Source organism: Mustelus asterias, chromosome 18 (assembly GCF_964213995.1).
Source record: "Mustelus asterias chromosome 18, sMusAst1.hap1.1, whole genome shotgun sequence".
Classification (NCBI taxonomy): Eukaryota; Metazoa; Chordata; class Chondrichthyes; order Carcharhiniformes; family Triakidae; genus Mustelus; species Mustelus asterias.
In genome coordinates this window covers 64,449,735-64,474,055 of record NC_135818.1, presented here as the reverse complement: position 1 = coordinate 64,474,055, position 24,321 = coordinate 64,449,735, and the positions used below count along the sequence as shown (strand labels likewise).

The following is a 24,321-nucleotide window of genomic DNA, read 5'->3' as shown; positions in this document are numbered from 1 at the left end:
CTGTTTCCTCATTCATTTGTGGGGCATGGTGTCGCTGGCTGGCCAGCATTTATTGCCCACCCCTAGTTGCCCTTGTGTAGCTTGCTAGGCCTTTTCGGAGGGCAGTTGAGAGTCAACCACATTGTTGTGGCTCTGGAGTTTTTGGTAACGATGGCAGTTTTTCTTCCCTAAAGGACATGAGTGAACCAGGTGGGTTTTTTCTGACAATCGACAATGGTTTCATGGTCAGCAGATTCTTAATTACAGATTTTTTAAAAATTCAAATTCCATCATCTGCCGTGGCATGATTCAAAACCCTTCAAAAATTATCACCTAGATGACCCTTTGTCATCTAGACTCAACGTTGGCTCTATTCTCTCTCCACAGATGCTGTCAGACCTGAGATTTTCCAGTATTTTTCTGTTTTTGTTTCAGATTCCAGCATCCGCAGTATTTTGCATTTATATTCTCGTGGCATGATTCAAACCTGGATCCCCAGAACATTCTCTAATACAACACAATTTTCTACCTTTCCCTCTAATTTCATACTCATTAAACTGCTCCAACAGTTTCTTGTATGGTATGTTTGTCAAAGGCTCTTCAAAAATCCATGTACACCACATACTACATTTCACCATCCACCATACATAACACCTCCATCGACAAAGCAATAAATCTGAGCTGGCTGTTTTAAGTCAAGGACCCTTTCTCAGAACAAAATCCCAGAATTGTTACGGCACAAAGGAAGGACATGTGGCCCATCATGTCTGCACCAGCTTGCCAAATGAACAATTCACTTAGTGCCATTCTCTTTAACTTCTCCCCATAATCTTTCAACATTCTTCTTTTTCAGTTAAGTCGAATTTCCTTCTGAATGCTTCAATTGAACTTGCCTCAGGCAGTGCATTCCAACCTTCAGCATTCACTGCATTTTCTCATAATGCTTTTTTTTGGCAATTACTTTAAATGTAGCCTCTAATTTTTGATCCTTCACGACTGGGAACAGTTTCTCCTTATCTACTCTGTCCAGAATCCTCATGATTTTGAATATTTCTGTCAAATTTCCTCTCAGCCTTGTCTTCTTATAGGAAAACAATCCCAACTTCTCCAATCCAGAACTGGTCATAAAAGCATCATTTAATGTCTGCATTGTGCAGTATGCATTCAGCCTCTGCATCTACACAAAAAATACTACTGGAAATGTGGAATTAACACAAAATAGTGGAAATATAGAAACATGTACTGGTGCATACGAAATAGGGTAGGACAAATGAAAATCCTCGAGAAGAACTTCAGCCAAGCCTAGAAACGTCCACGTGCCACGCATTGTCTTGTTGCTGCCTAATGACCAGCTGACCTAAAATGGGCAGGGGCTGGGCGGTATGTGCTTGCACGTTGAAGGGGGAAGTGCACTCTGGAAGGAGAATGATGTGGAGATGCCGGTGTTGGACTGGGGTGGACATAGTAAGAAGTCTCACAATGCCAGGTTAAAGTCCAACAGGTTTATTTGGAATTACGAGCTTTCAGAGCACTCTCCTTCATCTGATGATAAGTCCAAAGGCAGAAAATGTCATCGATGTATCTGGTGTATAGCGTTGGCTAAAGGCCCGGTGCAGTGAAGAGGTCTTGTTTGAACTTGTGCATGAAGATGTGTGAATTGAGGTGCAAATTTGGCCCCCATGGCTGTTCTGTGTGTCTGGATGAAGAACCGGTTGTCAAAGGTGAAGACATTGTGGTCCAATGTGAAGCGGATGAGTTGTAGAATTGTAGCTGGAGAATGGCAGTTGTTGGTGTTGAGTACAGAAGAACCTTATGAAGGAGCAGGGCTCCAAAAGCACCTGATTCCAAATAAACCTGTTGGACTTTAACCTGGTGTTGTGAGACATCTTACCAGCGCACTCTGAAGGGAGGGTGCCAGCGGCGCCTGCGCGTTCATGCGGAATAGGGGCAGCACACTGAAGGGACGGGGGTCCAAGCGGCGCCTGCGCGTTGGGGGGCAGCACACTGAAGGGAGTGCAATCGGCGCATGCGCGTTGAGGGGGCAGCGCTGTGAAGGGAGTGCAATCGGCGCATGCGCGTTGAGGGGGCAGCACTGAAGGGAGAGTGCAAGCGGCGCCTGCGCGTTGTGGGGGCAGCCCTGTGAAGGGAGAGTGCAAGCGGCACCTGCGCGTTGAGGGGGCAGCACTGTGAAGGGAGAGTGCAAGCGGCGCCTGCGCGTTGAGGGGGCCGCACTGTGAAGGGAGAGTGCAAGCGGCGCCAGCGCGTTGAGGGGGCAGCACTGTGAAGGGAGAGTGCAAGCAGCGCCTGCGCCTACAGAAGGAGCGACGGTAGCGCGAGCAGCAACTGCTTCAACGGTCGGCAGCATGGAAGCGCGAGGTGAGTGCGGGCGACCGACTGCGCTGTGTCGAAGGAAAGGCGGCAGGAGCCCGCCGCTGTTTAGTGGGTCTGGCCTTTGGCCTCACTCCAGTCTTACTTCTGCCGCGGATGGGCTTTCTCAGAGCATTACTCCAGGACGGGCTTTCCGGCCTGTGGTGGTGGGAGGTTTCAGCCTGGGTTGACGCTTTTCCCCTTGTGTGCGAGTGGGTGGATGAGTGGGCGGGTGTCTCCTCCTCCCTCCACTGATGGCGGCTGCTCGCAGATGTCCTAAAGTGGTAGCGCAGAGCCGAGTCTAAATATATTAGCGCTCTCTCTTTCCTCACTTGTGGCAGCTGCCAAGGGCCGTGAAGTCAGGTCCCAGCATTAGCATGGAGTTTACTGTACTTAGTTTTCAACATGATCGTTTGAGAGCGCACTTGTTCCATGAAGTTTTGTTTTTAAATCTTTTTTGGGAAGCCCGACATAGTGACAATCTTGGAGGACACAGGAAGCAGACATCTACAGCAGAGTCCTCCTCCTTTCAGGATTTACCGTCGGGGGACCTCCTGCACTTGGAAACATGTGTACAAAATAGAAGCAGGAGTCGGCCGTTCGGCCCCTCGAGCTTAATCTGCCATTCATTATGACCATGGCTGCTAAATAAATTCAGCACCCTGATCTTGCCTACCCCCATATTCCTTGATCCCTTTAGCTCCAACAACTATATTCCTTCTTGAAATCACAATGTTCTGGTCTCAACTATTTACTGTGGTAGTGAATTCCACAGATTTACCACACTCTGGGTGAAGAAATTTCTCCTTGCCTCAGTCTTAAAAAGTTGACTTTTCCTTAAACTATGATCACTGGTTCTGGATTCCCCCACCATCGGGAACATTCTTTCTGAATCTACCCTGTCTAACCCTGTTTGAATTTTGTGAGTTTCTGAGAGTCCCTCTCACTCTTCTAAACTCCAATAAATATAATCCTAACTGACTTAGTCTCTCCTTGTATGCCAGTCCTGCCATCCCAGGAATCAGCCTGGTAAAACGTTGCTGTACTCCATAAAAAGAAAATCCCTCCTCAGATAAGGACACCAAAACTGCACATACTACTCAAGGTGTGGCCTCATTAATGCCCTATACAATTAAAGTAAAACATTTCACTCCTATACTCTTGCTATGAAGGCCAACATACCATTTGCCGCCTTTACTGCCTGCTGTACCTGTGTGCTTACTTTCAGTAACTGACGAACAAGGATGTCAAGGTCTCGGAGTAACCACCGCTCTCAATTTACACCAATTCAAATGAGCTGCTTTCCTATTTTTGTTACAAACATGAATAACCTCACTTTTATCCACATACTGCATCAGTCATGCATATGACCACTCATTCAGCCTGTCCAAATCATGTTGAAGCATCTCTGCATCCTCCTCACAGCTCACCCTCCCACACAACTTTGTATCATCGGCCAATTTGAAGATATTTTGTTTCCTCTTCCAAATCATTAACATATAATGTGAATAGTTGGGGTCGTAAAATAGATCCCTGCGGTACCCCACTAGTCACTGCCTGCCAATCAGAAAAAGACCCATTTATGCCAACCCTTTGTTTCCTATCTGCTAACCAGCTTTCTATCCATCCCAAGACACTACCTGCAATCCCATGTGCTTTAACTTTACATAGTAGTCTGCTATGTGAGACTTGTCAGAAGCCGTCTGAAAGTCTAAATAAATTACATCCACCACTTCTCCTTGGTCAAATCCACTAGTTACATTCCCTGAGAGGCCATTCCTCTCAACAGTATCCAAAATGATACTTCTGTTTTGCAGGGGAATGGCCACATGAGGTTTCTGCACTGCCTGTCTAGTCCTCTTGCTCTGTCTGGTGTTCACCTATTCCCTTCCCACCTGTGGAGTCTGAACCTGTGGTGTGACCACTTCTTTATACATGCTATCCACAATCGTCTTTGCGGATGCTCCACAGTGTCCCCAGACATTGCTCTAGCTCCAAAACCTAGGCTTCTAGGAGCTGCAGCTGGAGACACATCATGCACACATGTTGGTCCTGGGAACTGGAAACGTTCCTGGTTTCCCACATGGAGCAAGAAGAGCCGACTACGGCTTGGAGCGCTTCTGCCATGTCTTACCCCTTTAAGTTAAATTAATCATTTAATATCAAACAATGTCAACGATGTCTTCTCTGTTATTATAGAATATATTTCTTACAACAATGAATCACAAAATGATATCTTAATTATAGCCAATAGTGGTAGTAAGTACCTACCCAACTGCACTTGCTCAAACAGCTGTTTAGATTTCCTCAGGCGATGTAAACTTGCACTCTGCTCTTACTGTCTTTTCTGCTCTGAGATTCACTTTTTCTTTACTCCTTTATCCTTCTAACTTTGTTCCCTTCTTGTTTATTTATTTAGGTTTCAGTTATTTAAACACAGTCCTTAATAGCAGTTACTCACCAACCAATCAGTTTACCGCTTTCCTGTGACATCATTCTTGGATTTTTCAAACTGGGCACGCTGTTTGGTGGTTATCCCTTGTAGGTCTGGTGCTCTCTTGCTCCCCAGAGGTAGTGAGGGAGTTGAGCTTCATGCTCCCTTTATCCTCCCCTCCCAGAAGAAAGTCCCTGACAGGTCCAGTGCTGTCTGTTCCCCACTTCTGGGGTCTAACTGTCTCTCTGACTTTTGAAAAACCCGTGCGCATCACCCCAGGTTAAGCATTGTGCAAAGTAAGGGTATAATCATATATTACTATATAAAACCATATATTACTGAAGCATTTTTAAATAGTGAAGATATGATGTTGGGGCCCTCTTATAGACCCAATTGTGAAAATATTAGAACTTAGAATTGCAGTTGTATTAAATACGTTTTTTAAAGTTTGATTTGCTTTTGGTTGAATAACTTCTAACATTTTAATGCAATTGGTTGGTTATACTCTGATTTATATTATGGCTACAAGAGCAGGTAAGAAGCCTAGAATCCTGTGGGAAGTAACTCGCGTCATGAATTCCCAAAGCCTGTCTAATATCTACAAGGCACGAGTCAGGAGTGTGATGAGATACTCTCCCCTTGCCTGAATGAGTGCAGTTCCAACAACACTAAGCTCAACACCACCCATGATAAAACAGCCTGCTTGATTGGCACCCCTTCCACAAATATTCACTCCCACCACAGCTGCCGAACAGTGGCAGCAGTGCGTACTATCTACAATTCGCACTGCAAGAACTCACCAAAGCTCCTAAGGTGGCATCTTCCATATCCACAACTTCTACCACCTAGAAGGATGGGCAGCAGACGCGTGGGAATGCCACTACCTGCAAGTTCCCATCCTCACCATCCTGACTTAAAAATATATTGCTATTCCGTCACTGTTGCTTCGTCCAAATCCTGAAATTCCCTAACAGCACTGTGGATGGATGTATCTACACCTACAGGGAAACCCCACATTCTGTAAATGAATAATTTTTAAAAAAGCATGATTGTTAACATGTCTCTAAAACTATGAAGGTATCAGAGGCAAATTGGTTGTGGTGGCTGGGAAACTATTGAAGGTATGATGGTCAACAGGTATGGGCTAGCAGTTAAAGAACTAATACATAGTTTACAACAAAAATATATTCCTTTAATGCCCAAAAACCCAGCAAGGGATGTGTTCCAGCTATGGCTAATGGAATACATCAAGAATTGTATTGGATCAAAAAAATGGTAACCCTAAAGATTGGGAGAATTTTAGAATTCTGCAAAGGAGGACAAAGAAAAAGTTTAAGAAAGGGGAAATAGAATGAGAGTAAACCAGTGAGAAACATAAAAACAAATTGTAAAAGCTACAGGCATATAAAAAGGAAATTATTAGTAAAACAAATTGGATCCATTACATGTGGAATCAGGAAAATTTATAATGGGGAATGAGGAATTGGTAGAGAAACTAAAGAAATGCTTCTCGGCTTTCTTCATGGAGGAAAATACTAAAGACCTCCCAGAAGTGATGAAGAATCAAGGGGCTGGTCTAAATGTGAAATTGCAAAACATTAATATTAGTTTTTTAAAGTACTAGGGAAATTAATGGGACTTCAAGTAGATAAATCCCCTGATCTGATGGTCTACATCCCATTGTGTTGAAAGAGGTTGGCTCGTGGGGACCTTTGCTTGAAAAGAAGAGGTTGTTGTGACAAATTTGCATTTTTGGTAAGACAGGAATGAAGTTTGACATTTTCTCCGTTATGTAATCATGGTCACTGATTTTTCCATTATTTCCCATTAAGATTCAAATCGGACGGCGTCAACACAGAATGACGGACTTAACTCTGCAGATGAATGCGACTTGCACAAAAGTATTTCCGCTACCGGCAGTTCTCTTCCAAACGTGATGCTCGTGCCAAACTTGGAGCCTTCTGATGAAACCAACAGTTCTAAATCTAATGCTACAGTTGGTGAGAATAAAGTTGGCACACAAGAAGTCAGTTTGAAACCCTTAGATTTGACAGAGACATCAGTGCAAGTTGAATCACCTGAAGGATCGGCATCAATGGACACTGAATCTCAACCTGAGAACTCCTCACCTGAGAGAATAGTGGGAGATGTAGAAAATGTAGAACTGAATGATTCAGAGATCCCCTTTCCTACAGAGTATGAGAAGTTTTGGAAGGTGGTTGAGGACAATCCCCAGGACTTCACAGGCTGGACATACTTGTTGCAGTATGTGGAACAAGAGGTGAGTGAGCAGATTGTCGGAAATATCTGGGGGAATCGTAGCTAATGGGTGACGGACCATGCAAAGGTCCATTGATCTCGGATGGGATTTTCCAGTTTTGGGGCGAGCGTGGTTGGAAATTCCCACCCATTGATTCCTTTGTAGTTTTGTTTTATCACCTAAAATATAGCTAGAAGTAGACATGTTCTTTGTTTATCATGTGGTCTCAGGTTAGTGTACACACGGCTTAATTTCATTATTAACTGTTTTATTGCTGGTGCTTGCAAAAGTTCTTGCTAATCACTAATTAAAAATAACAAAAAATATTGGAATTACTCAGCAAATCTGCTAGCAACTGTGGAGCAAGGAACAGTTAACATTTCAGATTAATCTTCCATCAGAATTGCTCTCATAGAATAGAATCCCAACAGTGCTAAAGGAGGCCATTTGGCCCATCGAGCCTGCAGCGACAACAATCCCACCCAGCCACTATCCCCATAACGCCACGTATTTACCCTGCTAATCTCCCTAACCTACATATCTTAGGACACTAAGGGACAATTTAGCATGGCCAATCAACCTAACCCACACATCTTTGGACTGGGAGGAAACCAGAGCACCCGAAGGCAAACATGGGAAGAATGTACAAACACCACACAGTGTCACCCAAAGCCGGAATTCAACCGGGGTCCCTGGAGCTGTGAGGCTGCAGTGCTAACCACTATGCCACCGTGCTGCCCCTTTCTGATGAAAGGCCGTCAACTTGAAATGTTAACTCTGTTCCTTTCTTGATGCTGCCAGACAAAGAACAATACAGCACAGGAAAAGGTCCTTCGGCCCTCCAAGCCTGCACCGATCATGTGTTCCTAACTAGACCATCCGTTTGTATCCCTCTATTCCCAGTCTGTTCATGTGGCTATCTAGATAAGTCTTAAAATGATCCTAGCGTGTCTGTCTCAACCACCTTGCTTGGGAGTGCATTCCAGGCCCCCACCATCCTCTGTGTAAAATACATCCCCCGCATATCTGTATTGAACCTTGCCCCCCTTACCTTGAACTTGTAATCCCTTGTGTTTGTCATTTCTGACTTGGTTCTGACTTGCTATGTATTTCCAGCATTTTTTTAATTTCAGATTTTCAGCATCAGCAGTATTTTACTTTTTGTACTAATTGAGAATTAATTATTTGTAATGCACAGAACGCCAAATCTGGTGGACTTTTCAATTCACTCATATTTGTGAATATTTACATGTTTCATAGAAGAAATCATAGAAACCTTACAGTGCAGAAACACAGTGCAGTGTTTATCAAATATCATAAAGTAGGGAAGTATAAAAGTGGTCAGATTGAGGTGTGTTACGTTTTGAGGGACTTTAGATCAAGTAACAGAGGGGACACCACTTTTGCCAATTAAGAAGTCAGGATACTAAAGGATATAAATTTAGAACCAAAGGGATTGAAAATTAAGGTTCTTTAGGTACACCATTGTCTTCCTAAAAATTTTTGCAGTCTGACTTCTGTTGACAAAACCTTAACCTGACTTATTAATTGGCAAAAGTGGTGTCCCCTCAGTTCCATGATCTAAAGTAACAGTCTGAACATGTGTTAATGTCCATACCCTAATCCTGTTTGCTGCACTAGACAACTTCCTCCCTTCGTTGTTCCATTTTGTTTTAAACTGTCCACCTGGACAGACAAGACATTCTTACTGTGATTACACAGCTACTTCAGACTGCTGCTTTCCATGGCTCAGATTTTACTTGAAGTCTTTCACAGTTTGCTCAAGTAGAGAGTAGTTAGCAAAGCACATGAGATCTTGGTCTCCATATATGGAGGGCAAGTCCGCGTCTGGCATGTGGGAGTCTTTTAAGGAACTATTGATAAGGCTGCAGGATAGGCATGTGCCTGTAAAAAGGAAAGATAGGAAAGGTAGGATTCGAGAGCCGTGGATAACCAGGGAAATTGAGGATCTGATTAAAATGAAAAGGGAGGCGTACGTTAAGTCCAGGCAACTGAAAACAGATGGAGCTCTGGAGGAATACAGAGAGAGTAGGAAAGATCTCAAACGGGGAGTTAGAAGGGCAAAAAGAGGTCACGAGATGTTCTTGGCAGGCAGGATTAAGGAGAATCCTAAGGCATTCTATTCATACGTTAGGAACAAAAGAGTTGTCAGGGAGAAAATCGGACCTCTCAGGGACAAAGGAGGGGAATTATGCTTAGAACCCAAGGGAATAGGGGAGATCCTAAATGAATACTTTGCATCGGTATTCACAAAGGAGAGGGGCGTGTTAACCGGGAGTGTCTCGGAGGGAGCTGTTGACCCATTAGAGAAAATCTCCGTTACAAGAGAGGAAGTGTTAGGTTTTTTAGGGAACATTAAAACTGACAAAGCCCCAGGGCCTGATGGCATCTATCCTCGACTGCTCAGGGAGACGAGAGGTGAAATTGCTGGGCCTCTGACGGAAATCTTTGTCGCTTCTTTGGACACGGGTGAGGTCCCTGAGGATTGGAGGATAGCGAATGTGGTCCCGTTGTTTAAGAAGGGTAGCAGGGAGGAGGAAGTGACAAAAACGGTTGATGAAGGAAGGGCCGTGGATGTCATCTATATGGATTTCAGTAAGGCATTTGACAAAGTCCCACATGGCAGGTTGGTTAAGAAGGTTAAGGCTCATGGGATACAAGGAGAAGTGGCTCGATGGGTGGAGAACTGGCTTGGCCATAGGAGACAGAGGGTAGTGGTCGAAGGGTCTTTTTCCGGCTGGAGGTCTGTGACCAGTGGTGTTCCGCAGGGCTCTGTACTAGGACCTCTGCTATTTGTGATATATATAAATGATTTGGAAGAAGGTGTAACTGGTGTAATCAGCAAGTTTGCGGATGACACGAAGATGGCTGGAATTGCGGATAGCGAAGAGCATTGTCGGGCAATACAGCAGGATACAGATAGGCTGGAAAATTGGGCGGAGAGGTGGCAGATGGAATTTAATCCGGATAAATGCGAAGTGATGCATTTTGGAAGGAATAATGTAGGGAGGAGTTATACAATAAATGGCAGAGTCATCAGGAGTATAGAAACACAGAGGGACCTAGGTGTGCAAGTCCACAAATCCTTGAAGGTGGCAACACAGGTGGAGAAGGTGGTGAAGAAGGCATATGGTATGCTTGCCTTTATAGGACGGGGTATAGAGTATAAAAGCTGGAGTCTGATGATGCAGCTGTATAGAACGCTGGTTAGGCCACATTTGGAGTACTGCGTCCAGTTCTGGTCGCCGCACTACCAGAAGGACGTGGAGGCATTGGAGAGAGTGCAGAGAAGGTTTACCAGGATGTTGCCTGGTATGGAGGGTCTTAGCTATGAGGAGAGATTGAGTAGACTGGGGTTGTTCTCCTTGGAAAGACAGAAAATGAGGGGAGATCTAATAGAGGTATACAAGATTATGAAGGGTATAGATAGGGTGAACAGTGGGAAGCTTTTTCCCAGGTCGGAGGTGACGATCACGAGGGGTCACGGGCTCAAGCTGAGAGGGGCGAAGTATAACTCAGACATCAGAGGGACGTTTTTTACACAGAGGGTGGTGGGGGCCTGGAATGCGCTGCCAAGTAGGGTGGTGGAGGCAGGCACGCTGACATCGTTTAAGACTTACCTGGATAGTCACATGAGCAGCCTGGGAATGGAGGGATACAAACGATTGGTCTAGTTGGACCAAGGAGCGGCACAGGCTTGGAGGGCTGAAGGGCCTGTTTCCTGTGCTGTACTGTTCTTTGTTCTTTGTTCTATGTCCGATGAAGTAAGAGGATTGGAGTGCAATCCTTTTCTTCCTTCTCTGCCGCTATGCCACTTAATTATTAAGTTCTTGTTACGTAGTGGATATGTTGTCACCATTTTGAATGATTGGTAGCAAGCTCCTCCTGGTCATTAATGAAAATGTTGCAGTGTGTTAAGGAAAACTCTGACAATGCTTGAAATGCTTTGTTTGTCCTCCCTGGAATGCTCGCCATTTGAGAATTGAGAGAATAGGACCTGGCTGGCGAGATGCTCTTTGGCCAACTGGCTGAGTCTATTGGTATTGATTTTTGAGGAGTCTTGCCTGAATGCTTGTGGAACTTCAAGAAGGACACTAACATTTGTTTGACAAATCTGGAGCATGTTGCTGAGGGAAATTCTCTGATGCTGTTATGTGGGGCTGATATGCAGTCCAGATTTCATTGTGATACAACAGAGTGGTGACAGCAAGTGCTTTGTGCATTAGGACGTTTGTTGACTTGTAGTTCAAAGATCAGGTATTGAATACAAAAGCAGGAAAGTTATACCGAACAGTTATAAATTGTTGACTACAACACAATGAAGTGGTGTCCAAATTTGGTCACCACTCTTTAGGGAAAGGTGTGAAAGCCCTTGAGATGGTTCCAGGGATGAAGGATTTTAGAATAATATAATAATTAACAATAATATTCTCATTACAAAGAGCTTTGGGGGAGTGTGAGAGAGATCCAGAAGATTATGATGTGTTTAGGTAGACAAAGTAAAACTATTCTCATTAGCTGGTGGTGCAAGGACCTAAGAGACACAGATTTAGGGTTTTGGGCAAAAGATGCAGAAAGAATGTAAAGAAAAACATTTTTACATAATGACTGGTGATAACATGGAATACACTACCAACAAGAACCATAGAATCCATAGAATCTCACAGTGCAGAAGGAGACCATCCAGCCCATCAAGTCTGCACTGACCACAATCCCACCCAGGCTCTATCCCCACAATCCCACATATTTACCCCAGCCAGTCCTCCTGGACACTAAGGGCAATTTAGCATGGCCAATCCACCTGACCCGCACATCTTTGGACTGTGGGAGGAAACCAGAGCAACCGGAGGAAACCCATGCAGACACGGGGAGAATGTGCAGACTCCACATAGACAGTGACCCAAGCTGGGAATCGAACCTGGGTCCCTGGCACTGTGAGGCAGCAGTGCTAACCGCTGTGCCACCGTGCTGCCCTAATGTGAGTGGGGATGGATCATTTGTTTTAAAAGACAATTTGAGCACTTGGGGGGAAAGAAATTTGCTGGACTACGGGGAAAGAGTGGAAAAATAGAAGCGAGTTTCTCTACAGAGAGCTGACGTGGGCATGAGGTCTAAAATGCCTCCTTCTATGCCAACGACTTTGTTATTGCAGAGTTTCTACAATGCCAGCAAAAGATTGTGCACCAAATGGAAGATGTGAATTTGAAATGTGTGACGTTGGTGTACCTTTAAGAGATTTATTTTTTCTAAATCCTGTTTTCTGGCATTGTAAACAAGCCTTTTTGGCTTCAGTTTTCTCATTATGGCACCAGTTTGTCTGGAGGAGTCTTTTTATTGCTGTTTAAATGGGGTTTGTTTATTTTTACTGGGATGTTTGTGACTCTGCATTATTAAGAGAAGAACTGGTTGGCAGGCCAGGTGACAGGAGTTATTTTGTTTTCGGTTTGAGCTGCTGTTTAGTTTGCGTTTTAAAAGGGAAAGCAAGCTCGCTCTCTCTCCCTGGTTTTGGAAATTCTGCGGGTTAGCTGAAATCCTTCCTGGAGTAGAAAATCTGTTGTTGGTGGCTTGATCAGAGCCTACCTGGGGTTCTGGGTGTGTCAAGAGGACTACTAGAACTTACAAGACTGAGAATTTTTAATTCTCCAACCAAAGGACTTAATTCCATTATCACGTGAGCATAAGACTTTGCTGTATTGAACTTGTTTAAGGGGTTTGTCTATGGAAGGTTTTGATTAATTGGAACATCTTAGATGTAGTTAAGGGTTATACATTATTGTGGTTTTGCTTTTTTGTTTGTAATTGATAAAAGTTATTAATTTTTCCATACATGTTAATTATATTCTTAAATAAACTTTGTTTGATAAAAGCTCCCTATTGGGTCATTTGAATCATACCTGAAGTGAAACATATGCTTATCCTAGCCAAATTCAAGGTGCAAAACTTATGATCCAGGCGGGCTCCATAAAACATTTTGGAGTTTCTGACCCGAACTGTAAAAAAATGTTTGATACCCAGGCTGCTGTACTTTGTAGCTCAAATGTGTATGTGATGATAAACATCAATAGTAAGTCACTTAAGTTAATATATGTTAATTAGAAACAAAAATTGATGCAACATACATGTGAATATGCTAAAATAAACTGAAGCACGTTATCCTCTTTGCAGAACCACATCCTGGCAGCCAGAAAAGCTTTTGATCACTTTTTGTCCCACTACCCATATTGTTATGGCTATTGGAAAAAGTATGCTGATCTTGAGCGGCGACATGACAACGTGCAACAGGCAGAAGAGGTGACTTGTGACTGTCTTTTTGCTTTCTTTTCATTTTTAATTTTAACCTGGTCTTGTCTCAGACTACTACTCCAAGCCAGCTTCTACTCAAAAGCTAAAACACAAGCTCAAGTTTTTGCAAGATTTTGAGAGTTTGATCTTGGCTTTTAGTAGATGGTCTCATCCACATTTTCACATTTGAAATAAAACATTTACCCTTAGCAGTTTTCAGCTAATGTCTTCTCTCTTTGTTAACAGGTTCATTAGTACTACAGTTTGTCAAGCTTTGCAGTACAAATCAATGCAGTTTAACAAGTAGGGCAGGGCTTTTCTGACAGTTTTAATTGGGTGCTTTAATTTTAATTGGTTTTTCCTTATTTTATGTTTGTGTTTCTATTTTTGCTGAACTTTATTACATTTGTGGTTAGAGGCTGTCAGTGATGTTCTAATGGGTCTGTGCCCTATGGTCTGTACCCCAAGCCTGCCCTACCTGGTCAGAAAGCAGGAGCCATCTCTCACTCTGAAGATCAAGGCTGTACGCGTGGAGAGCAGAACATTGTGATGTTCTTTCCACCCTCCACACAATGGTAATGGCAGATTATTCAAACAAATTCCTGATTTTTATCTGCTTTTCTGAAAACGGTTATCCGGAAAGTAACATTTTCGGTGTACAGACTCTGGTGGTTTTCTGTTAATAAGCTTTAGTTATTACTAGAACCCTTTTTGTCACAGGTGTACCGACAAGGACTTCAAGCAATACCTCTTAGCATTGATCTTTGGCTTCACTATATCAATTTCTTAAAAGAGATCTTGGATAGCAACTGTCCAGAGACGGATGCCCAAATAAAAAGGTAATATTGAATTGGTACCTGAATCTGACAAAAGAAAATGCATCTTGATTCAATTCACACCATATTACCAAACTTCTCAATTTGAAGCTTATCTGCACCAAAACTGATTTTTTGTTTCAAAAAGTCAGCTTTACTGTACGATTTATTAAAAAAAACAATAAATCAGTAATTTGTCAACCAAGTGCCTTCATGCTTCATAGAATTATGAAAGTTTAGAACATAAGCCTGTTTGTTTTGTAATACAGAATGTTTTGCGTTGCAGTTCACTGTAACTTAAATGTAGATTCACTTTATAAAACCTTCGACATGAGTCCTATAATTTTAAATTTCTTCACTTTATCTTTGTCTTGTTCTGCTCAACTTTTAAAGTTTTGGCCAGTGATGAATTTTAGATCTGTAGCCTATGCTTTGTACCTCAATATATTTGTGCTTAATAGAAAACATTACTGTGGGGCAGAGTAGTCTAAAGCAATGTTTTGGAGCAAGAGATTGGAAACACAACCAATAAGTGAGTTATATATAGATAAAATGTAGCTCCTCCTATACAGATGACAAACTTGCCATAATATTTCAAACAACTTCCCCTTCACAAAAAATTGCCTGATTGCCAGTACCTGAATTATTCTTTCACTCTTTGCTTGCAGGTCAGATTTGCCTATCGTTATCCTCTGCTTAGCTTTGTCTAGGGGGAAAAAAACCCTTCACTTCCCATTTAAAATCTTCATTCTCTACTGCTCATCCAAGTACCATTTTTTTTAAAAACTCCAAGCTACCTTCACTGCTTTTCTCCCTGAGCCCTTCCATTGAACAACTGCTCATCCTGGATGATTTCAACCTCCATCTCAACTCATTCATGTTTTCTCTCCTCTCCTACCTCTTTATTCTCCTTGAATCTGTTCCTGTATGTACTCTCCAATCCTTATTCATGGCCTGCCCTTCACCTTGCTATCTTCCCTAGTGTCACTACTGCTATCGTATCAATTACAAATAAGGCCTTCTCTGATCACTTTTTTATCGCTCCACCCCCCCAACCACTTTCTGTGTTCCAATATTATTCCCTGGAAAGAAACTATCCCCCACTTCACTTACAACTGCACTTCAAAATCCCAACTGTCTAGCTTTTTATATTTGGCTCACCATAACATTTCTGCAGCTACTGATTTTCTCAATCAAACCATCATCCTAGCCTTTGTCATAATTCTCATTGAAACCACCACTCTCTCACCACAGCAGTCCTCCTAGTCTAGCCCTCATCTTTGCTCCCCTAAGCCCAAGGAACACAGACTTGAATGGGTATGGCAGACAATTTGTATAACCATTCACCGCTGGATCACATAGAATGACATTGGGTCACATGTTTGTCTGCTGAAACTAATTGCTATTCCTGGATCATCCTGAAATGCAAAAGTAACCCCTGGTTTACTTTCTAACCTGCAAAGCACTGCCTTAAACATCCCTTATCATTTCTTCCCCTCTCTCCCGCCAGTAAGTGCAAGCAACTCATGGACTTCTTTGTCCAATCAGCTGCTTCTGTCACTTCCCTCCAGGCCAAACTTTCTCAAGTTTCCCTAACCTTAATCCTGATCTTGCATCTTTCTTTAGCTTCATTCATTATTCATAGCCTTGTACCTCTCCAAGCTCATTATGTCATTAGATAAGTCATTAGATAGATAAGTCGCTGGGTCCGGATGGGATGTAACCCAGGTTACTGTGGGAGGCGAGGGAAGAGATTGCAGAGCCTCTGGCGATGATCTTTGCGTCGTCGATGGAGACGGTAGAGGTGCCGGAGGATTGCGGATGTGGTTCCTAAATTTCAAGAAGGGGAATAGGGATAGCCCAGGTAATTACCGACCGGTGAGTCTAACCTCAGTGGTTGGTAAACTGATGGAGAAGATCCTGAGGGACAGGATATATGAGCATTTAGAGAGGTTTAGTATGCTCAAGAATACTCAGCATGGCTTTGTCAAGGCAGATCGTGCCTTACGAGCCTGGTGGAGTTCTTCGAAAATGTGACTAAGCACATTGACGAAGGGAAGGCGGTAGATGTGATTTATATGGATTTTAGCAAGGCGTTCGATAAGGTCCCCCATGCAAGGCTTCTAGAAAAAGTGAGAGGGCATGGGATCCAAGGGGCTGCTGCCCGGTGGATCCAGAACTGGCTTGCCCAAAGGAGGCAGAGAGTGGGTATAGATGGGTCTTTTTCTAAATGGAGGTCGGTCACCAGTGGTGTGCCCCAGGGATCTGTTCTGGGACCCTTGCTGTTTGTCATTTTCATAAATGACCTGGATGAGGAAGTGGAGGGATGGGTTGGTAAGTTTGCCAATGACACGAATGTTGGTGGGGTTGTGGATAGTCTGGAGGGATGTCAGAAGTTACAGAGGGACATAGATAGGATGCAAGACTGGGCAGACAAGTGGCAGATGGACTTCAACCCAGATAAATGCGTCGTGGTCCATTTTGGTAGGTCAAATGGGATGAAGGAGTACAATATAAAGGGAAAGACTCTTAGTACTGTAGAGGATCAGAAGGACCTTGGGGTCCGGGTCCATAGGACTCTGAAATCGGCCCCGCAGGTGGAGGAGGTGGTTAAGAAGGCGTATGGTTTGCTGGCCTTTATCAATCGAGGGATTGAGTTTAGGAGTCCGGGGATAATGATGCAGCTATATAAGACCCTCGTCAGACCCCACTTGGAGTACTGTGCTCTGTTCTGGTCGCCTCACTATAGGAAGGATGTGGAAAAGATTGAAAGGGTGCAGAGGAGATTTACAAGGATGTTGCCTGGATTGGCATGCCTTATGAGGATAGGCTGAGGGAGCTTGGTCTTTTCTCCTTGGAGAGACGTAGGATGAGAGGAGACCTAGTAGAGGTGTATAAGATGTTGAGAGGCATAGATCGGGTGGACTCTCGGAGGCTTTTTCCCAAGGTGGAAATGCCTGCTACGAGAGGACACAGGTTTAAGGTGCTGGGGGGTAGGTACAGGGGAGATGTTACGGGTACGTTTTTCACACTGAGGGTGGTGGGTGAGTGGAATCGGCTGCCGTCAGTGGTGGTGGAGGCAAACTCAATAGGGTCTTTTAAGAGACTCCTGGAGGGTTATAGGTAGGTCTAGAAGGTAGGGATGTGTTCAGCACAACTTGTGGGCCGAAGGGCCTGTTTGTGCTGTAGTTTTTCTATGTTTCTATTAGACCCACCTTCTGCACCCAAAATCCTGTTACCATTAAACAGCTGACCACCCAGCTTCCCTTCCTAGTCCCCATGTTAGCTGATATTAACAGTTCTCACTTGTTATCTCTGTAAGAGCCTGATTACTTTTAAAAAGAGTCACACCTCCAATTATTAGCTGAAGTAATGATCCAACAAGGTTTCACATTTTAAAACTCGCCTTATGGCAAACAATTGAAAAAAAATGCTATTGCTTCAACATTTTTGTCTTTGTAGTTAACTTGGGCTTCAACTACCAAAGTACCATTCCCTTGTATACTTATTCTGCGAAGAATGCAATCCTCATAGCAAACAGATCACAGCTACTCTCAGCCTCCATAATTCTCATTTCATTGAATAATAACTTTGATTCTCGCCAGGTGCTTTTTTTGATTTTTGGAGTTTCTTAAACCTGTTCCGATTATTTTTCTTCCCTTTGGCCTTGCCAAAACAAATCCCCCAAATTCTATTGAAGGCTGCGTGGTATGTCTCTTAAGACTGATGACTGTCTCCCTCCCACATACGCTGTGGTAGCTTGCAAAGTCAAGCAACCTTTTCTCTTTTCTGAATCTCTGCTATCTGTGGTATTCACCGATCTGTAGGGAAGTCTATTACTTAATATTAATTGGCTTCCTCTGCCCTCTTTCCCATGGCAACTTGGAACACAATAACCTTGTATCTAGATAAAAATAATTGCTATCCTTGACCTCAACTCCCTTTTTTCTTGGAAGTAAATGTGCAGCACAACTGTTTCAATCCAATATCAACAACACCTTTCTGCGACTTTGGGGAACTTGGGACCTGCCGAATGACCTAATTCTGCTCCTATATCTTATGGTCTAACTCTACATCACCCCCACCTCTCAACTCCTATGCTGTCACTAAATTATCAGACATTGAGTAATGAGTGAGCAGTAATTTCTTTCAGTTAAATATCAAGAATATTGAAACCATTGTTCTTGGTTCCCCAGTACAAACTCCATTCCTTAGCTATGTCCACTGTGTCCTCGCATACAGTGCTAAGCTACTATTCCTTAGCATATGAAAACAAAATGTAGTTGTTGGTTGTGTTACACTGCTGGTTTGATTGAATTTTTAGTCAAGTCCCGTGCGAGCTTTGTTTTGTTGTCACTCTCACCCTGTGGATTGCATTACCTTCACCTAATTACATGTCATTTCTTTAAGTAGACAGTACATGTAAAGCTTTCTGATTACATTTGGAGTATGGTGTAAAATTATTTTATGTGCCACATCATAGGTCCTTGTCAAGAGAGAATATTTCTGACAGATGAAATAAATGTTTTAAGTCTTGATGAAATCTCACCTTCTGATAGCTGATATTGAGTTAGCACCTGCTCCAGTCTTCCTTGGCTTGTAGCAAAAAGGGTTCCGTGGCCATTTACATGACACTTGAGCTCCCACTGTTCTGCACGTGAAGACCACAGAATGTTCAGCTTATTTGAATTAACTGCTTCAGTCTTTTACACCACACTTTTTCAAGTTGGTTGTTGCCACTTCTGGAAGCTGACCTTTACATATTCGGCTCAGTGTTTATGCTCTGCATTCTCTACAATTTCTAAATATCCTCCAGGACTACCAATTGCCATAACTTACTGTCATATGCAGAAAGAATTTAGTAAAGTCACTTCATACAGAGTTGCGTTGATCTATTCCATCCAGTATTTATAGTACTTGCTGTGTGCCTTTCATCACCAGTTCAATAACATGTCACCATTGCTTCTGCTTTTTCTCTACCTCTTGTTTGTACCTTTCCCTTTAGTACTTTCTTGATCTTGATGTGCATAATCTTAGCTCTGAAACATTAGATCACAATCACTCCCCATACTTAGAAGCATGCTTATTCTTGCTGAATTGGATTTCAATAAGGTGGTCCCATGGCTGTCAGTGGGGTTTCCTGTTGTATGTACACCCTACTGCCAGAAAACCCATGGTGGGGGTTCACCATGGGCTGTACCAGAAGATCCGGCCAGTGGGAACGGCCAGAAAATTCCAGCCCATAGAATTAACAGCTGTCCAGTATTTAGTTTGTCTGGCTTCAAATTTGAAAGAGCACTGTTGCGCAACTATAAATTGCACCAATCACAGAAGCATGTATATATTTGAAAATGACCACAATAGCAACTTTAAGTTGGGAAAGATCTGGTGCAAAACCTTGGCTCTCGGTGGCTGTTGAACTGTTGTCCCACAGGGTGAGAGTGGCTGTTGTCCCACAGGGTGAGAGTGACAACAAAACAAAAGAAACCGCTAAATCAAAAGTTATTGAACCGATGGTCAAACATCTTTGCTTACTGGCAAACACACAATTGAGCTAGCACATCGGGACAGCATTTTTAAGTGTATACTTAAAAAAATTTTTTAAAAATGTATTTGTATAACTGACTTGGTAAAATTTGATACAACTAAAAAAAAAGCCTTTTAATCAGAAAAATAGTTTTCAGTTACTAAAAGTGACTTTTCTAAAGGTATGCAAAACAATTTTCAAGTTAGATTGGGATGTGAGTATCAGATTTGTTTTCGGATTTCTTTCAGAAAATTCATGTCCTTGTGAGAAAAAGATCAACCTTAGTTTTTATAACCTTTCAGACGGCATGTAAATGAGCACAATTAACAGAAACTTTGTGATAATTGATTTGTTTTGGATTTGTGGCCAGTTTTCGGGCATAGCCTACTTCCATGTTCAATTCTTAAAACTAGAGCAAAAGATCGCAAAGCTCAGTGCGCTGAATGCAATTTGCAAATAAAATTTCATAATCATTATGCTGAAAAAATCAGGGAAACTAACTTTCTTCCCCCCATATTTCGACAGTGTATTTGAACATGCTGTGTTAGCTGCAGGGACTGATTTCCGCTCAGATAGACTTTGGGAAACTTACATCACCTGGGAAAATGACAGGGGAAATCTGGAAGAGGTGACGGCAATTTATGATCGGATTATTGGTATTCCAACACAGCTTTATAGTCATCACTTCCAAAGGTAAGCTAGAAGAATCAAAATGGAAAACAGTTTTTCACATTTATGTTTGTGCTTCAATTCTTTCCTTGCTGTTGGAAAACCATGTTCTATAATTTGAGGAATGAAAACAGAAACTAATCCTAAAAAATACAAATGAATAGAAATGGAAAGAAAAGTAAAGATGGATAGGTATAGCGTGAGAAAGCATTATGTTTTTGTCAAGTATGTGGAATTATGAAAGTTGGCTCAGATTCCATCTTGTATAATGTCTGTACATTGTCATTTATCAATTTTAGGGATTTTATTGTTGCAGACATTGTTGCATTTTATTGGGCAGTTGAGTATCTAATTGTTCCGTACTTAATACAATTCTCAACTTTTAAAATACCCTATTTCCTGACCAATAACTTCTGCAAAAATAAATACAAAATGAAATTCAAAAATTGTGCTAAACCATTGAATATTTTTAAATTCTCCATATTCATAGTAAATTAAAAATTGTAATAGTTTATTTTTATTTTTGTGCAGAAATTCTACTACAGTCAACAAAGGATTAAATGTGAAATTCTCAATAAACTGAATCTTCAGGGTAGGAAAATTCCAATAGTGTATCCCAATATTTTGTATTATAAACTGGAATTTTCTTTCCTAACTCTTCTGTCTGGTAATAAAAGGCTCATTAATGTGTGATATTACATGACGTATGAATGATTCTTCTGTTTTTCAGGTTCAAAGATCATGTTCAGAATCACTTGCCTAAAGATATAATCTCGTCGGAGAATTTTATTAAACTACGTCAAGAGCTGGCATCCTCAAATGAACATTTTGATAATGATGGTAGGCCAGGAAATGATCTAGCAGCTGGAATTGATATAAATGATCCTGCACAGGTAACGTAGACTGTATATAAATGTTATGTTTGGATAGCATGAACTACATACAAATTTCCTCTTTCAGCTGATGCAAAAATATATTTAGTGACTTCTGTGCGTTTCAAAGCATGTGAACTTAATGATCCATTTAGATAAAATGATTCTACAAATTAAGTAATTGGGGATTTTGAAAAGTTTAGCCTGTTCGTGTTAATGATCTAAGGGCATTTGTGTCTATCAACTGCATAGCCATGTGGTTGTTTTTGGTTCTTCACAGTTTTTCCAAACATAATACCTGCCAGACCCCATCCCAATTGCCCTTGGAAAACGGTGGTGGTGAACCATCTTCAGTCACCACCTTCTCCATAGTCTGATGCAAGTTTTGGGATCCTTCCCGAAGCTCTAAATTCTGAGGAAAATATTAACATACTGTTGATTTAATGCCCTATTGCTGTCAGACAATGTGTTCCATCTGTAAACCTAGATCCACAGTCTTCCTCTTTGTCCCCAGTGCTGTCAAATTCCATAATCTTTAATTCTTCCTTTATCTAGTGCTTAAAATCTCAAATCATCCCCCCCAAAAAAGTAAATGCTCTAGAATACAATATAATTAAAATAATTATTTGACTTATTCAGTTGCCTTGATGAAACATTTACATTGCACTGTAGCATGGTTAGAAAATGGTGAACCCTCCACAGAGAATCCACTAGTTAATAAATTTAAAATTATCTATGAGAGCACATTGATCTCTCTCGATTCTTGCACCATTGCAGTTGCAAAGCTGAGGCTTCTGAGCTATAGTTAAAACTAGCTATAGCCCAATAAACAAAGTTGCTTGACCACACACTTAAATTCTGTCCTAAGTTTGTGTTTGTTTAACAATAGTATTTTGTTCTCAAAGGAGCATAGCTCCAGTTGAGCAAAACAACACTTTGTGAATTGTACAACATAATGCATCTTATAACTATAGGGAAATCTAATTTTGAAAATTCTGTAACCTAATTTCTCTATCAAGGTATATCAACACAGCTGTGGCCTGTCGTGCCAGAGTATAAATATAGCAGCAGCTTTATCTTTCTTCTATAGTGATTCACTTGCAGTGCAGTTTATAAAGCAAATAGTGTAGTGCAAAGGAAGTGATTTGCCTGTTTGCAATCAGAAGGGTCCCATTGGTCATCAACAGTATGTCATTGTGGAACTGTGTTTAGTGAAGCCGTGGTACAATTTTCGCGTTTCAGGTTTGATAAGTTGATGAAATGCACTTTTTTATGTATTTCTTCTTTTGGCACAGCTTGGTGTTAATTTTGTTCAGATTGACCTATGTCGGTCATCAACTTTCTGCATGTACTGTACTAAACGTGGCCCTCCTATCCATGTGCCAGACCCATTAAAGATTCCCGCTTAAGATTCCAGGATCAGGGAAGGCTGCATAAATGGGATGGTCTGCACTTAAACTGGAGAGTTCGGGGCAGTAGGGATGATTACCAGTTGGTGGGTTGGTAGTGATGGTAGGTTGGTTCAGGCAGGGAGGTGGAAGGGGAAAACCATGAACAGTACCATTCAAGCATGATCAGTACTTTTCGCAACCCCTGAAATTCTGATCCGGTCCATATCTATATGTAACAAGATCTAGATCGCATTTGGGTTTGGGCTGTTAAATGGCCACTCAATTATTAATGGCCATCTCCCTATGACATTCATTTGGATTACCATCAATGAATTCCTTGTTACCCATCTCTAAATGCTTCCGAGAACATGTTGGTGAGCTGCCTTCTTGAACCACTGCAGTCCATCTGGTGCAGATGTACTCTCAGTGCTGTTCAGGAGGGAGTTTCAGGGTTTTAAGCCAGCCACAATAAAGGAAGGTGAGATGGTTCCAAGATGGTGTGAGGTTTGAAACCTTGGAGGCTACCATTAACCAGAAACTAAACTGGTCTGTAAAAATACTATGGCTACAGGATCAAATCAGAGGCTGGAAATTTTGATATGAGCAACTCCTCTGACTCTCCAAAATCTGCCTAGGGATGGGCAAAACAACACAGAACTGTGATGGAAGGCTCTCCACTCGCCTGATTGTGGGTCCAATAACACAGGAATATCAGTACTATCCCAGACAAGACGGTTGCCTTGTTCAGCACCTTATCCATAATTAAACATTCATTCCCTCCACTGCTGAATCTCAGTGGCAACTGTATATACCATGTACAAAATGCATTGCCCAGCCTCCTCTGACAGCACCATCTAAAACCACAATCTCTACCACCTAAAAGGACAAGGACAAAGATGCATGGGAAGATCACCATCAGCACAATTGCCTCCAAGCCTCACACCACCTTGGAACTATCTCGCCTTCCTTTACTGTTACTGATTTAAAATCTTGAAACTCCCTCCTGAACAGCACTATGGGTACGTCTGCACCAGATGGACTGCAGTGGTTCAAGAAGGCAGCTCACTAATGTGTTCTCCGAAGCATTTAAAGATGGGTAACAAGTGCTGGCCCATGAAAAATAATTTTTAAAAGCTATGGGAAGAGTGGAGATATTTACCCAGAACGGGCTCTGTGCAAGAATCTACACAATGTAAATAAGCGAATTATAAGCACATTTCTGCTTAAATTGATCTGGCTATAGTCTGAACATAATTGTGGCAAAACATTGCAGGCTACAGATCTTTAGAAAGGAGGGGGAAATTGGGAAAGGATGGGAAGTACCATTGCAAGAGTTGAAAAAAGATATTTTGATAAAGGTGAACAGGCAGTTGAAACATTAGTAGAGCTGAAGAAAAACAAAGGACTGTAATAGAAGTTTTTCTGCCGACCACCTAATAGTGATGGGTGTGTTGTGGTGAAGGTAGATGCATAAATATGTAATCAAGCAAGCAAGAAGCAAAAATAATGGGCCTGAACTTGGTGAGGTGACAATCTAAATTGTATTGGCATTCGCTACTAGTTACTTACCTGGAAATCAGCAGCTCTTTTCTCATCCAATCTTCCAACACGGGCCAGGCGAGAACTATGTAGGGCAGTGCGCATCTGAGGGCTTCACTCGAGGGCTGGAGAGTTTGAGATAAGGAAGCCATACCCCTTTTTTAT

The 24,321-nt window shown here is 42.1% G+C and overlaps 1 protein-coding gene across 10 annotated transcripts in view; it reads left to right on the top strand.

Moving 5' to 3' along the window:
- The first annotated feature begins 2,067 nt into the window (after positions 1-2,067).
- The window catches only part of prpf39 (PRP39 pre-mRNA processing factor 39 homolog (yeast)), a 50,650-nt gene continuing 28,396 nt past the window's right edge, over positions 2,068-24,321 (top strand). For all 10 annotated transcript variants that reach the window (XR_013500050.1, XR_013500054.1, XR_013500056.1 and 7 more), the window contains exons 1-6: positions 2,068-2,355; positions 6,613-7,061; positions 13,227-13,352; positions 14,064-14,182; positions 20,211-20,378; positions 21,085-21,247. Coding sequence is in view for 3 of the 10 variants with exons in the window: in XM_078234170.1 (XP_078090296.1) it covers positions 2,343-2,355; positions 6,613-7,061; positions 13,227-13,352; positions 14,064-14,182; positions 20,211-20,378; positions 21,085-21,247 (1,038 nt within the window). In the remaining 7 variants the exon portion in view is untranslated. The remainder of the gene's footprint in view (positions 2,356-6,612; positions 7,062-13,226; positions 13,353-14,063; positions 14,183-20,210; positions 20,379-21,084; positions 21,248-24,321) is intronic.